This window comes from Solanum pennellii, chromosome 1 (genome assembly GCF_001406875.1).
Source record: "Solanum pennellii chromosome 1, SPENNV200".
In the NCBI taxonomy this organism is placed as follows: Eukaryota; Viridiplantae; Streptophyta; class Magnoliopsida; order Solanales; family Solanaceae; genus Solanum; species Solanum pennellii.
The window spans coordinates 106,205,343-106,220,021 of record NC_028637.1 but is presented as its reverse complement, the minus strand read 5'-3'; the positions used below and the strand labels follow the sequence as shown (position 1 = coordinate 106,220,021).

At 25.7% G+C, this 14,679-nt stretch overlaps 1 protein-coding gene across 1 annotated transcript; it reads right to left on the bottom strand.

Annotated features, from left to right (window-relative positions):
- Nucleotides 1-6,472: 6,472 nt before the first annotated feature.
- Nucleotides 6,473-7,705, bottom strand: LOC107026222. Its single transcript, XM_027918614.1, has 2 exons — nucleotides 6,939-7,705; nucleotides 6,473-6,636 (listed from the first exon to the last, which is right to left on the bottom strand). Exons 1-2 carry the CDS (start codon nucleotides 7,678-7,680, stop codon nucleotides 6,545-6,547), a joined length of 834 nt encoding a protein of 277 aa, XP_027774415.1. The 5' UTR covers nucleotides 7,681-7,705; the 3' UTR covers nucleotides 6,473-6,544.
- Between the last annotated feature and the right edge of the window lie 6,974 nt (nucleotides 7,706-14,679).

Sequence of the window (14,679 nt, the reverse complement as noted above, 5' to 3'; positions counted from 1 at the left end):
AGGCGGTTTTGATCAAGCCGGGGTTTTTTATTTTCGGTGAGGGGCCAACACGGGCTCCACATGGCGACGCTTTTACACGTGTCATGATTTTGGCTTTTTGCCACGTCAGCAGTAGTTGATAATATCTCTACAGAAAATGTCAACCAGATATTTTTTCTAGGAAGCGAGAGAAATCGCGTGGGGTACTTTTTAAAATTAGAAAGTGCTGAACACGCGCCATGTGCATGACAGCTAATTGAAGGGCTTACTGGTCACTGCGTCAAATACCAGATAACGGTAGGGTATTACCGTTTGACATAAATTATTTATAAATACCGTTCTTTCGTCTTAATTTATTTGTGATCACAAATTAAATAGATGAGAAAAAAATTGAACAAAAATTATGAAATAAAAGTATTTTAAAGAACGTACTTTTATTAAAAGAAATTAATGTTTAAAAAATTTATATTCTAATAAGTTGAAAGAATATATTGTTTTAAGAAAAAATGTATTTGAATTTAGACAAACAACTTTTATTCACGTATGTGTGTTTCACAACTTATTAAAAAAAATTTAATGTTTAAATAAATATTAACAATTTTACATTCTAATAAGTTGAAAGAAAAGATTGTTTTAAGAAAATATCTAATCAGATATTTTAAGGATGTTTCTGTGACATATATTTGTATAATATAATGTAATTAGATTTATTTTAGTTGTTTTAGCCCCTTAATTAAGTCGTTTTCCTTATCTATTAGTCCCAAACGATTAAGACGGAAGGAGTTTCCACGTACTTTTCAGCAAATAAATTCTCTCATATATTATTAGTATACTGAACTGGATATTTTGTTATTTGATTTGAAAGGAAAAAGTTGATTGCAATTTTTTTTTCTTTCTCTTTGGGCCTTTTTATAATATTTAAAAAATTGTTTAATGTAACTACTAACTAGTAATTAGTCTACGGTCAATTTTGATAAACTATTCTAGAATAAATTAAGCAAGGCACGTGAATTAATCAGTTATTTAATTGTAAGATATTGCTATTGGATAGTTTGAGGGGTAATTCTTCAATCGATAAAGAAAATAAAATTAATATCATGTGCATGTATTTTATTTAATTCTTTTAAATTCAAATTGATTTAATATTTTTTATAAATGCATTTGAAAAAATAATGATTACACTTTCGAATAAATAACTATTTACCAACGGATTGTAGCTCAAAAATATCTTATGCAATTATGATTAGGATATTTTAATTCCTATAGGGTGCAATTAGGTGATCAAATTATTTAAATAATATCTCCAACCCAACATGTTCTTTTTAATTCGAAATAAATAGATATATTGTTGATGCAATTTGAATGGACATAATATCTTTTTTAAATTAGTTAATCAAGTTTGCTACAAATTAAAGAGATATATAGGAATGGCATGTTTATTTAGTTTTTTTAATACAAAATAAAGTTTAGTAATTTTATTAGATAAATTTTTAAATTTGTGTTATTTTAAAAAATATTAAGTCTATTCTCAAAAATGAGGGTATAATCTTATTTTTTATACTTTGTTTGTTTTTCTCCTATATTATTTTTGTTGTTTTTAATATTTTCTTTCTTTCTATTTCATGTTCAATTTCTCGCCTTCATATGCAGGATATCTGCTAATTTTTACTTTTTTTAATGAACTTCAATCTTGTACCATAGCAACTGTACGACTCTACATTGCTTTTATTATTATCATTATTTTAATATTGATCTAGTAATTAAAATCTCAATTGAGTCTGTTTGCAATAAATTTTAAAATGACAGAAAATAAACTATAGTAACAAATAAAATATAAAGAAATATGATTCCATTGATAAATATGCGGGTATAATTATGTTGATCCCTTGATTCTACTCTCTTTAGATTAATTCATGATTCAATGGCCGTTAATGGTGTATTTCTCGAACTATAATAATTTAGATTTAACCTCTATATGAATATTTCATGACTTTTATGAAACATATCGAGATTTTAATCTTTATAAATAACCAAGAATTTATGGGATACTTTGAAATATATAACTCTACATTGCTTATTTTACCGTCATGTGTCTCATTTATATTAAGCTCTAAGTTTACTTGTCTATATTTTTTTTATATTTGTTCGTATTTATTTGTCTGTTTTAACAAATCAAGAAAGGACGATAATTTTTTTTCTAATATGCCCTTATTTAATTCTAGAAAATTTCTAAGTTTTATTTTATTCTTTTTGAAACAATATTTAATAAGGATAAAATCGTAACTATACTATATTAATTATTGTTATCTTAATATATGTGTCTTTTCTAAAGTGGATAACTAAATAGGGACAGACCGAGGAAGTATACATAAGTCCTCTTTGAATGGAAATTATCATTATTAAATAATTGTAAAGTTAGCTAATCATGCAGGTAAATATACAAAAATTCAGAATATATTAAACAATACTTTTTTCCTCTTTGATAATGAGTTTCTTTTATCTTCTTAATTAATATGTTTTCCTAATCCACATGTCAACTACTTTCTAAACAACTCTTGGAAATCATCCCATTAGGTTTAGCATTTCCTATTTGAAGGTTACAAATCTCTTTTTATCCTCCACCACATCCTCTTTTATCCTTTTTATTTCATTTTTATGAATTTTATCATCAAATACGTGATCAATTTTAAATTTATGATATAATTTCAAGTAATTTCCTAGTGTATAAATAAGTTCTTTCTATGACTGACTTTAGCTTTTAATGTGGAAATGACTTCTAGATAAATCATAAAAATTCAATTACATTTAACAATATAATAACCAAAACTATTTAGCCTAGCAAATTAAAGTAATCTATGGTAGTGGAATTTAACCTAAACATTCTGTGTATGTCCCCTTTATTTAAGAAAATTGACGTGACCCCTCCTCCAACATAAAATTAAATACATAAGAGTTCGTTTGGTTAAAGAATAAACAATTTCAAAGTTAGTTATTTCAAAATTTTATTTCATCTTTAATTATAATATAAAATAAAATTAACTTTGAGAAGGCTATCCTATGATTTTATATCAAGCAAACATGAGATAAATTGATCCTCCTAAAATTAATTATTATATCAGTTTGTATTTAATTAATTACAGTAAAAGAAAACTCTTATATAACTGTTCCATTTTTATTATATTTTATTTATAGTAGTATTTTTGTACTGATCTCTTATCCAAAAAGTGATACTCCTATATAACAATATATATATATATATATATAATATGGTGGACATGATATCTTTACATGTGCATCAGAAGAAACAAAATGATTCAATTACTATTGGTGGGACATGAGTATTATATATTCCCATTTTCATATAAGATATTTTATTAATTCATGAGTCCTAATTAGAGAGTGCGAACCCGTAATTATTTTTTTAATGATAAATAAACAAAACTTAGTCGTAGTCTCGTAGAGATGCTTATCATGATCATACATGTCCAAATAATACTCCAGTTCGAAAATATCTTATGCTACAATTCTGAGATATTTTAGTTCATCTTTTTATAAAAATAATAATAATAATAATTGCAGCCCAAGACTACTTTTTAATGTGTTTAAATTTACGCATAGTAACAAAAAAGAAAAAGAAAAATTTATGACGACGAATTATCCAATTAGTTTCAAGAAACTCTAGCAAGTTAGCAATAGATGAGAATGACAATTTTACCGCTTTATATAAAAACGTATCGTTCTTTTTAAAATATATGGAAAAAGGTAGATTATATAAATTAAAATAGAGAAAATAATAATATTTAATTAAACAAAAGGTTGCAAATAGAAATTGTAAAAGTAATATATATTTAATGTAGTCTAATGAGTAAGTTCTAAGTCTAAAATATAAAAACTTATTCTCACCTAGCAATCGTAGAAAAATTATTTTCAAACAAATTTCAACTTAAATAACACATATCAAATAGTATAACCAAAAAAAGATACCAATGTAATTTGACCTAAAATGGTTCATATCACAATATGCTAAAATAATATAGACTTCAGTAATAATGTTTTTGGATGCGTAAGTAAAAGTATGTGTAATCAAAATGGAGAGTAATAATTACGTGTTCATTGAACTAATTAAAATAATAATTGGTCCATTTTACGTTACACATGAGTATTGGTTAATTACATCTTCACTATAAATACGATAATATCACATGTTTTTAGAGGTGTTTCATGAAAGAAGAAATAAAATAAAATTATGTATCTCAATTATTTTCAAATGAGATATTGTCTTCTTTTTAACGATAGAAGACAATATTATGAATTATTGAGATATACTTTTTCTTTTTTTTTCCGTTAAATTTATAGTTCAATAAAAGACACATGTAAAAAATAACAAAAGTCATTACACATGATTATTGGTTATATTCACATTGTAAATATGATATATCACATGTTTCTAGAGGTGTTCCATGCAGAAAAAATAAAGTAAATTAACATATCCAGTTATTCCCAAATGAGATACTGTCTTCTTTTTAGCGTTGGAAGATAATATTATGAATTATTGAGATATATTTCTTATTTTTGTTTGTTAAATTTATATTTTAACGAAAAGACACATGAAAAAAAAAAGCAGAAGCCATTACACGTGATTATTGATTATATGTACGTTGTAAATATGATATATATATATATATATGAAGATAATATTATGAATTATTGAGATATATTTCTTTTTGTTAAATTTATATTTTAACGAGAAGACACATGAAAAAAAAAAAGCAGAAGCCATTACACGTGATTATTGGTTATATCTACGTTGTGAATATGATATATATATATATATATATATATATCACATGTTTCTAGAGGTGCTCCATGCATAAAAAATAAAATAACATATCCCAATTATTCCCAAATGAGATACTATCTTCTTTTTAGCGTTAGAAGACAATATTATGAATTATTAAGATATGTTTCTTCTTTCTTTTCGTTAATTTTATAGTTCAACAACAATAAAAAAAATGTTTTTTAATTTTTTTATGTGAAAATATAATATTTATGTGTTTGATGAACACGAATGATTATAAATTAAGCGTTTATAAGCCAAAATTATGTTGGTAATATGCAACTTATGATATTTCAATTTATAAATATTTTTCGTTAAATCAAATTTTTAATATTGTATCGTTAATATTATTTTTTTCTAGTATACATACTTTTTCTTTCCAGACTTTTATGTTCAATCCGTTGTTTCTCATTTCAAAATACTTTTAAATTTATACTTTTAGTAAAAAAAAAGGAGGTTAATTAGTTTAGACTTTTAGTTATTTATATTTATTTATATTTATTTATATTTATATTTATAAAGAAAAGACAGAATACTAATCATAGATTTAGCTAGCGGCTTAATTACCATTAACTTATTGATGATCTTACTTGCCATCTCACGTGATTCCTACAACGTTTAAAGAAAATTTGTGTTTATATAAATTGACGTTTAAAGAAAATTTGTGTTTATATAAATTGGAAATAATATATTTCATTTAATATAGCCTCTTAATATTCATTCTTCCAAAAATTAATCATTTCGATTTTTTTACTAGTGCCTTTAATTATAACATCAGACTTAACTTCTATATGCATTTTCCTAATTTGCATACAACGTAACATTTGATTTCAATGGAAAAAAAAAGTTCCATCCTTTGAGAAGCCATACATAAAATGACCATTTTTGTTGTATTACTCTAATTATTATAACAAGTATTCATCTCACTTATTAGAAAAAAAGTTGAAAATAATTTGTATTTAACAATAAATAAAGATAATAAAAGTACTAAAAATAGTAATTATCTATTAATAATATTTAAACTGGACAAGTAAAAGTAAATATAAATATTTTTAATAAAATAAAAAAATGAAATTAGACAAAACGACTGTCAGAGAACATCACTCGTACTAAGTGTCGTTTGTACGCACATATTTTTATAAACAACTACGGTGAATGTAGGTCAGGTAGATTATTGGCAGGATAGAATTTTTACTAAAAATTTTAAAATATAAAAATAAATACGCAAAGAAGGCTCAACATATATCTACATATATACGTGAAAATAATAATTTACATACAAATGAAATATATTCCAACACATGCAGAACAAAAAACCTTTTAAAAATTTATTTGATATATGACAAACTAAAGAATCCATAAAAATCACGAGAATGTTGCATCTGTTGTGTATAATTACAGTAAGTGTACAATCACTAAATTACTGACCTGTGATCATTGGCAAAATAACAATAATCTGTAAGTAAAATTTACTAATTGACCTAATCATCACAAATTTTAATTATATACGGTATTGCAAATATATACTAGTATCAGTTATAATGTGTTCGAATTAAGCTAGTAATTTTATTTAAAAAAGATGGAGTAAATAGGAATCCAGTTCCATTTATTATTCAACTGAGCATCAATACAACATGCATAATACATCTTGTTTGCTCTTGCAAGAGAGTTTCACATCTACGTAATATTCTAATAATAGAATATTACTAATAACTTTAAATTCTGAATCTATTTAGAGATAGAAGGCGGCGGAAGCACAGAAAGACCCACAACTTTTGCCCATTGTTTCAGCTTCAGCTTCATTGTCTCCTCATCAGCACCTTCACAAACAAAACAAATTATTAGCACGGTTCAAATTTTGTTTCAATTTATTTATTTTACTTTAATTTATATTTGAAGTAATTGAAATATTAATATACATAGTATTTAATTATAAATCAAATTTTAAGTAGATTTTATATTTGTATAGTAAGGAAAGTTATTAAATAAATTTAATTAAGAATAACACTATTTTTTAGGCAGATTTTATAATTGTACAAAATTAGGTATAGGTTGAAAAATTGAAAACTCATAAACTTTTTTCTAGTGCAGTTTGGTGTCGATAAATTTGATTTAATTTTACCTGGTTCAACAATGGAGACAGAGGTTTCAACAGATGACGGAGTTTCACCGTCAGAAGTTACCGTCGAAACCGAAGAAGTGGATCGAGATAACTTATTCACAGCATGATAAAGCTCCAAAGCGGGAAAAGCTTTGGTAAGCTTCGGATCCAAATCAGAATTCGAATCGAATCCAAAGCCTAATTCAAAACAAGCACCGAGTTCATCGACATCGTCGTTCGTGATGCTCATTGAACGACGGCGATCTTCATCGGCGCTGAGGCTCAATGAACGGCGTTCATCGGCGCTGAGGCTCAATAAACGGCGTTCATAGTCGCTGAGGCTGAATGAACGGCGTTCATCGCCGTTGCTCAGGGTAAATGAACGGCGTTCATGCTGTTCATCGCCTTTGCTCAGGCTCATAGAACGGAGTTCATCGGCGATTAAGCTCAATGAACGGCGTTCATCGCCTTTGCTCAAGCTCATCAAACGGAGTTCATCGGCGATGAAGCTCAATGAACGGCGTTCATCAGTGGTGAAGCTCAATGAACGGGGTTCATCGGCGTTGCTCAGGCTCAAGTGACGGATCTCATCGGCGCTGAGACTCGATGAAAGGCGTTCGGCGGTGAGATGGCTCAATGAACGGCGTTCGGCGGCGAGACGCTGAAAGTGCTTCTTCCTGCGTTTGAGCCAAACCTCTTCACGTTGAATGTCAGGAGACCATGATTTGTATCTGAATAGAGCGGGCTTTTTGTGCTCCGACATTGGGCCCTACCACAGTGGGGTAGTAGCGCCGCCGTTTTAGTCTGAATACACAATAAAAAAATGTATTATTGCTTCAATATATAAAGAAGGGTGGGCGCGTGGGGCTGGAGGCCGGGGTAATTTAGGTCGGTGTGTGGTATTTGAATTAAATTAAAAAATTAAATTAAATTTAAATTTTAATTTGAATTGATTTTTGAATTCTTGATTAGTTTTAGATTTATAAAAATAAAAATCAAAAAATTGAATATATATATATATATATGTATATAATTAAGTTGGAGTTAATTATTTTTGTTCCTTTTTAGTTATTTTCATTAAGATTTAGTTTATTTTCTTATGTTTGGACATCAAATAATTGATATATTTTATGTTTTACTTGTGATTTATATTAAAAATATATATTTAAGAAATTCAATAATATATATATATATATATATAATTTTTTTAAAATTGCAAATATATTTAACTTTGTTTCTCTTTTTACTATTGACATAACCGATTAATCAAACTGAAAAAATTCAAACCAAAAAGAGAAAAATCAAACCAAATCAAATCAAATTTATTTTGGTTTAAATTAGGTTAGGCGTCTTAACCAAAATCAAAAATCCAAACCGAATAGTATAAATTCGAACCGAAAAATCAAATGCACACGCTTACTACAAACTCAACATATTTAATTTATGGCCTGACTCATTTTAAGTAACAAATAATAACCAAAAATATCCATAGTATCAAAAAAATAAATTTGAAAGATATAAATTCATATTTATGTACCATATTATACTACGTGATATAACAAATTCATAACTTTTATTTTATTTTAGTAAGAAACATAACTTAATTCATACCAAGCTTATGTCCTAACATTTCTAGAATTTGCTAGGAGATGTTGCACAACTAGGGTTTTGAGGGGAAAAAAAACATAAAAGAGATTGGTTTAAATATCTTAAGACTTGGCAAATTGTAGTGTATATTTGCACTTACACATAAGCGAGTTAATAATTTAAATTGATCTTTTTATTTTATTTTCTACTTTTTAAAATATATACTCCCACACCCTCAAATTTACTTGCCTTTTCTATCATGGAAACTCTGTTACATATATTGGTGTAGCATTAATGATAGGCGGATTTTTTTTTAATGCCTTGACATTGTTAGAAGCTAAAATGTGTATTATGGAAATCTTGCTAATAAATAATATTTGATCTCGTGAGAATTTAATTAAAATTTGAGGTATATTATAAGTATATTTTGATTGATATAAATATATTTTATAAGATTCAACAAGCTCTTCTAATTAAAATTTAAAATTATAATCTAATCAAAATTCAATAAAAAGGAAAATTCAACACAAAAATATATAAGAGGAAGAATTTTCTTGACTTTTTTTGGTCCCTATTTCTTCTCAACAATCACTGTATCAAAAAATGAGTTTTAGCGGTATTTAATTATTAATTATTATTAAATATATATTTTTATAAAATATGAGTTTTAACGGTATTTAATTATTAATTATTATTAAATATATATTTTTAGCGGCAATTAGCATTTTTTGTATATGTTCCTAAAGATATTAGCAACATTAAATTTAATAACACTTAAATTAATGGTAATAAAAATTTTAATACTCTTTATTAATATATTTATTTATTACCTCTAAAAATTATTTTTGTCACAGCAAATAAAGATATACTAATATAAATAGTCAAGAAAATTTGGATAAAATTGGCTACTGTCAAACATATATTCAATACTAATCAATTGTTTGTTAAAATTGATTGTAGTGACTAAAAATACGTGGCAATAGCCTATTACTACCTTAGAAATAATACTATTTCAAGAATTAAGATATAATGTTTTGTCATGATAAAAAATTATTATTGAAGAAATGAATCTAAGAAGATGACTGTATCCTTGAATCTATAAGAATTATATTTACAACAGGCAAGTATATAGTATGTTTTGTCCATAATAGAGCTTGGCAGCTCGAAAATCTAGCTACATTATACTTATATATTGATGACTTTATTTCTTATGAGTGTTGGAAAATATGCTTAGTGAAATCAAATACAAAATTGGTATTTCTATTTCATAAATAATAAATAAGTAGAACATAACTTAATACTAGATATACGACCTTTTAGAGTATGAGTAAATAGTTCAAAGCAAATTTAACTGTAGTTTTGTAGTGATCTCTAAATTATTATCGAACTTCTCAATACTTAGATGATACATATTGCTTAAGAATTGATATCTTTTTGAGTTGGAAAGATTCATATAATTATATAGATGCCTTTTTTGATTCTAAGAATAAACCCAAAACATGCGTTTGATCTTTCGTTTTCACCGAGAAACAATATCTCCTAGTTAATTATGAGCACAACAAAGATCATGAAATTTAATTATTTAGGGTCTTTATTATGTCAATAATCCAAAAATTAATCTTAATTATTACTAAAATATTTGTGTTGTTCTCTATGTAAATATCATGTATATCAATCGACAACTCAAAATAGAGATAGTAACTTAGATGTCCACTCAACTTTGTTAAGTTAGCTTTCATGATCATTACTCTCAAAAATAATTTTTCACTACCAATTTAATAACATGATTATTGCAAAAAAAAATTCAAAATATATTTTAAAAATCAAATTAATATTTAAATTTATACATAATCCAAATTATCATAAATCATACTCAATGATCATAAAGATAGAATTCAACAATGGTTGATATTGTCCTCGTCTTATACTTAGGCGTAATTTGTGAGTACTGTTTTGGGATACATTTGAATAAATATACCTCAAAACTAGATCTAGTGTACGCTTGTAAAAACATAAATATACGTTAAACATATATATTTTACGTTGATGATACTTTAATCAAGAGATTTCAAGTTCAAATGGCGATCAAAATATAAGTTTCTATTGTTATGTTGGCACTTGGCCCATAGAAGTGAATGTTTCATCAAACTATTACAGAAATAAATATTATGGGCTTATTATAGCCCAAAGATAGTTGCAAGAGTCCAACTGTGTTCACTAACCCATTTAAATGGCCCGGTAGGAAATTAAGACATGAATCCAACTATATTTACCAAAAGTTCCTTCCATAATTGGTTCTTCTAAATTAAAATAAGTAAAATTAGATATAATAATCTTTAAAATTTTCTGTTACTTTAAAAAGTAACAAAAGTTCTCTCTGAGGTACCTCCCTATCCCTCTCGAACATCATCCGTACTGTATAAGACAATCAAAAAATGTATTTGAGAGCAACGAAAAATTTAGAATTTTTATTAGAACTTTCCGGAATAAGATGTAATAAGCTCCAAATGTACAAATTTTCTATACTTTTCAAAAATTTAGAATTTTTTTTTTATATTAAATATAGTGGAGATAACTAAAAGACCAATTCTAATATTGCATTGTTAATTAGAGGAATGGGCTCAACCACATTTTGAGTATTTTATTGTTAGGCAGATGAGATTTTGGCTGCCTTCAACAGCCTTGATTGGCACCCTAATCTCCATATTTTCTTTAAATTATAGGAGTTAAGTGGATGGCCACACACCTCCATGTTAAATTTTCTATCGTTTTTTAAGGGCTAATTAATACATCATAAAATTTATGAGGATACTCTATTCGGATATTTTAAGAGCATTTTCAATCTAAACGTTAAATTTTATATTAATTTAGTGTCGGCATCAAATATAAAAAAAGAGTATTTTCCTCTCTCATCATTATTATATTTTATTATTTTTTTTAATTTATTTCTAAAACATTCACCATATATGATTCATATTATTACTTATTGTAATCGTTTAATAAAATTATTTTCATTATAATTTATTAAATAATATAAATTGCTAGCAAATATTAAATATTATACATAATAATAGATAATACAAATAAAAGTGATATCATTAATGAAATACAATCAAATAATATTACATAATTGAAAATATTATTTTAAATTATATATTAATATTCAACTTTCAAAAATCAATACGATGCTTTCATAAATGCTTTAGTAATGCATTACGTAGTTCAAAATGAGTTTTTTGTCCTCTATTTTTTTATATCGAGTTAGAAATTGATATTTTCATCTATTGTCTACGATCGGAGTTGAACCTTCCAATGCATCTTGAATTGGTGCATTAAGATCACGCTCATTCTTAATTGTATTGTTTGTTTAAAAATTTATATGTTTGCATTTTTAATTTTTTTGAAAGTTAGTTGTAATTTATATAATTTATAGTAGAATTAACATAAATTTTTTTTTAAATTGACATATAGAAAAATTAATTTATAAAAAAGCTAAGTTTTCTATCTAAAATTAATATTATAAAAATAGTTAAATATACAAAAGATTTAATTGAAACACACAATTTATATAATGTATAATTAAAAATTTGTATAATGAAATAATATTATAATATTGATAAAGTTAATTGATGTGATGAATAGTATTACACCAAATTTGATGCAACACTATTCACACACCAAAATTGGCGTGTGTTGGAGCTCAAAACACCAAATTTTACATCAAATATAGGATTTGATGTAAAAGTTTGTGTTGGATTGGAGATCGTCTTAAATTAGTTTGTTCCATCCGAATACCTCAACTATTTCCTTTAATTATACACATCAACCTCAAATGAAAAATGCCTAGAGTTTTATATCATTAACTTGATTACCTGATAAATAAAAGAAAATACATCTACATTTTCTTATTTTACAAAATTTAAAGCAAAATAAAATTTAATTTGAACGTATAAATATAATATTCTGGCAAATTTTTAAAGACTGGTTAGATATTTAATATCATGAAGAAAGGACACAAAATCTTTTACTTTGTGAAGTTTAAAAGTTACTCCAGTTATTTGTTATCAACTTATCACTAGTGTCTGTTAAAATGTGGCATATTTTACTTAGAAGCCACAAGTTTATTGCACGTTACATAAAATATTTTACCATATTTGTGATTTATGATCTGACTAGAATAGAATCCACTATATAGTGTCTACATTCTTCTTTATTTTCACATGCTATGATATGATCTGTTATTTCTTTTCACAGATTCATTTTTTAGTATTCAAGTAGAGTGGAGTATCAATTACTCTAATACTGTTGGCCAGTAAAACTTTATTCTAAAGATAAAATAAATGGCTGGAGCACTCTTAGATGCTAGATGGATTAGAGAAAGCAGTTTTTATTGCGTGGATTTAATCGATTTCAGTAATTTTAGTTCAAATTTTTATATTTAGTTTGAAAAATTAATAATTTGAAATAACTGAAATCCCAAATTGCCGAATTCCTAAATTTTAAATTTTGATTTCGCCTTTGCAGCTTTGCATTAATTTTTTTAATTTTTTTAAGATAGTTTAACGATCAATTCTTTTTATATAATTTAAAAGCTTAAAAAAGTATTATGACAATAATTTCGCCCATCAAGCACATGTGAGATTGACTAATAGTATCAAGAAACTACAATCATATCTCAAAAGTAGATTTCGAAATACATTTTAATTTTTCTTTTATGAAAATAGTCTCAATCAATAAAAATAGAAACACATTAATATGTTGAACAAGTGAATTATATTCAAAAAAAGAAATAAACTTTGAAATTATTTCAAAATTTATTAAGGGTTCAATTGGTCACAGATTTTTCAAATAATATTTTGAGGAAAAATTTGGTAAATAGTATTTGTGCATACACTTTGTCATTATTTGGCAAATATTTTTTGATAAATATCCCAAATTTCTAAATACTAGTTTTTTCTAGTATTTGGGTCAAATCTCATTATTTTGGATCTTTTAAAAATTGAAATTGTATCTCAAACTTTTATCTTTTTACAAAAACACCCTCTATAGTTGTTGCTTACGTTGTATTACATGATTTTTTACGTTAATATCAAAGTAGTGATGAAATATTCGGTGAATGTTAAATGATAATATATTTATTGATGAAAATGATGAACAATTGACTCAAGATAACAAAGTCATGTGTTTTGTCTACTTCGCGATGTATGAAATGATGCTTGTTACTAACTCCAAATCACCACAGCTCAAGTGTTATGGACACTATTTGTTATTGTTGTAACAAAGATACAATTAACTTATAATACAAACTTATGGTTAGTTTTGATATTTTAAAAACTTATGGGTATAAATTTTATTTTTCTAAAAAAGTGAAATGTATTTCCCAAATAGTATGAACAAACACATGGTGAAATTTCATCCAAATAATATTTACCGAGAATATTTGAAAATCTATGATCAAACGCTAGCTTAAACTAGTATAAAAATACTAAATTATATCAGAATATAATAATTTTAACCCTCGTGCTCCTTTTTTTAGACGAAAGAAGTATGGGACAAATCAATAAGCGCCATCTGTTTCTTTGTCCGAAAGCATGAATTGACGGCACCAATTCTTCCACTTTGACAAATCTCATTGGCTAAAACCACATCGAAAATCAGAGCTCTCTCATTGGGCCACGTTTCGATATATAAATCAACATGTTTAAATTAAAAGTAAGAGAATTTTTTTTGTAATCCTCCAACTTAATTTTTATACATTTTTATTTTTATTTGTGACTTTTAACATTTTACGCTTTCTCCATTTTATAAAGAATAATCTAATTTAATTTGACTATTAATTTAAGAAAATAAAGAAATTTTTGATCATGTAGTTCTAAATTAAAGTTATGTTCAATATATAAAATTATTTTTTAATCTTATGACCTCAAACATACCACGTAAAAAATTATTATAAAAAAAATATATCTTTCTTTTTGAAATGGAGGAAATATTTATTTTTCTAATCATTTTCCAAGATATCAATCAGATATTTTAATACAATATCTATATCGATAATTATTATCTTAATGATGTATTAAGTCAAACTATGATGAGAAAAAATGAATGAAAGAAATGTTATATTACGGTAAATTGTTTTTTAAAATAAAGTGTGTCGCATAAATTTGGAAGAAGAGGT

Excerpts from the sequence above, each read along its gene's own strand:
- LOC107026222 (XM_027918614.1), bottom strand. The coding sequence starts at position 7,680 with ATGTCGGAGCACAAAAAGCCCGCTCTATTCAGATACAAATCATGGTCT. Across the intron at positions 6,637-6,938 it reads TGTCTCCATTGTTGAACCAG|GTGCTGATGAGGAGACAATG; the intron begins GTAAAATTAAAT and ends TTGTTTGTGAAG.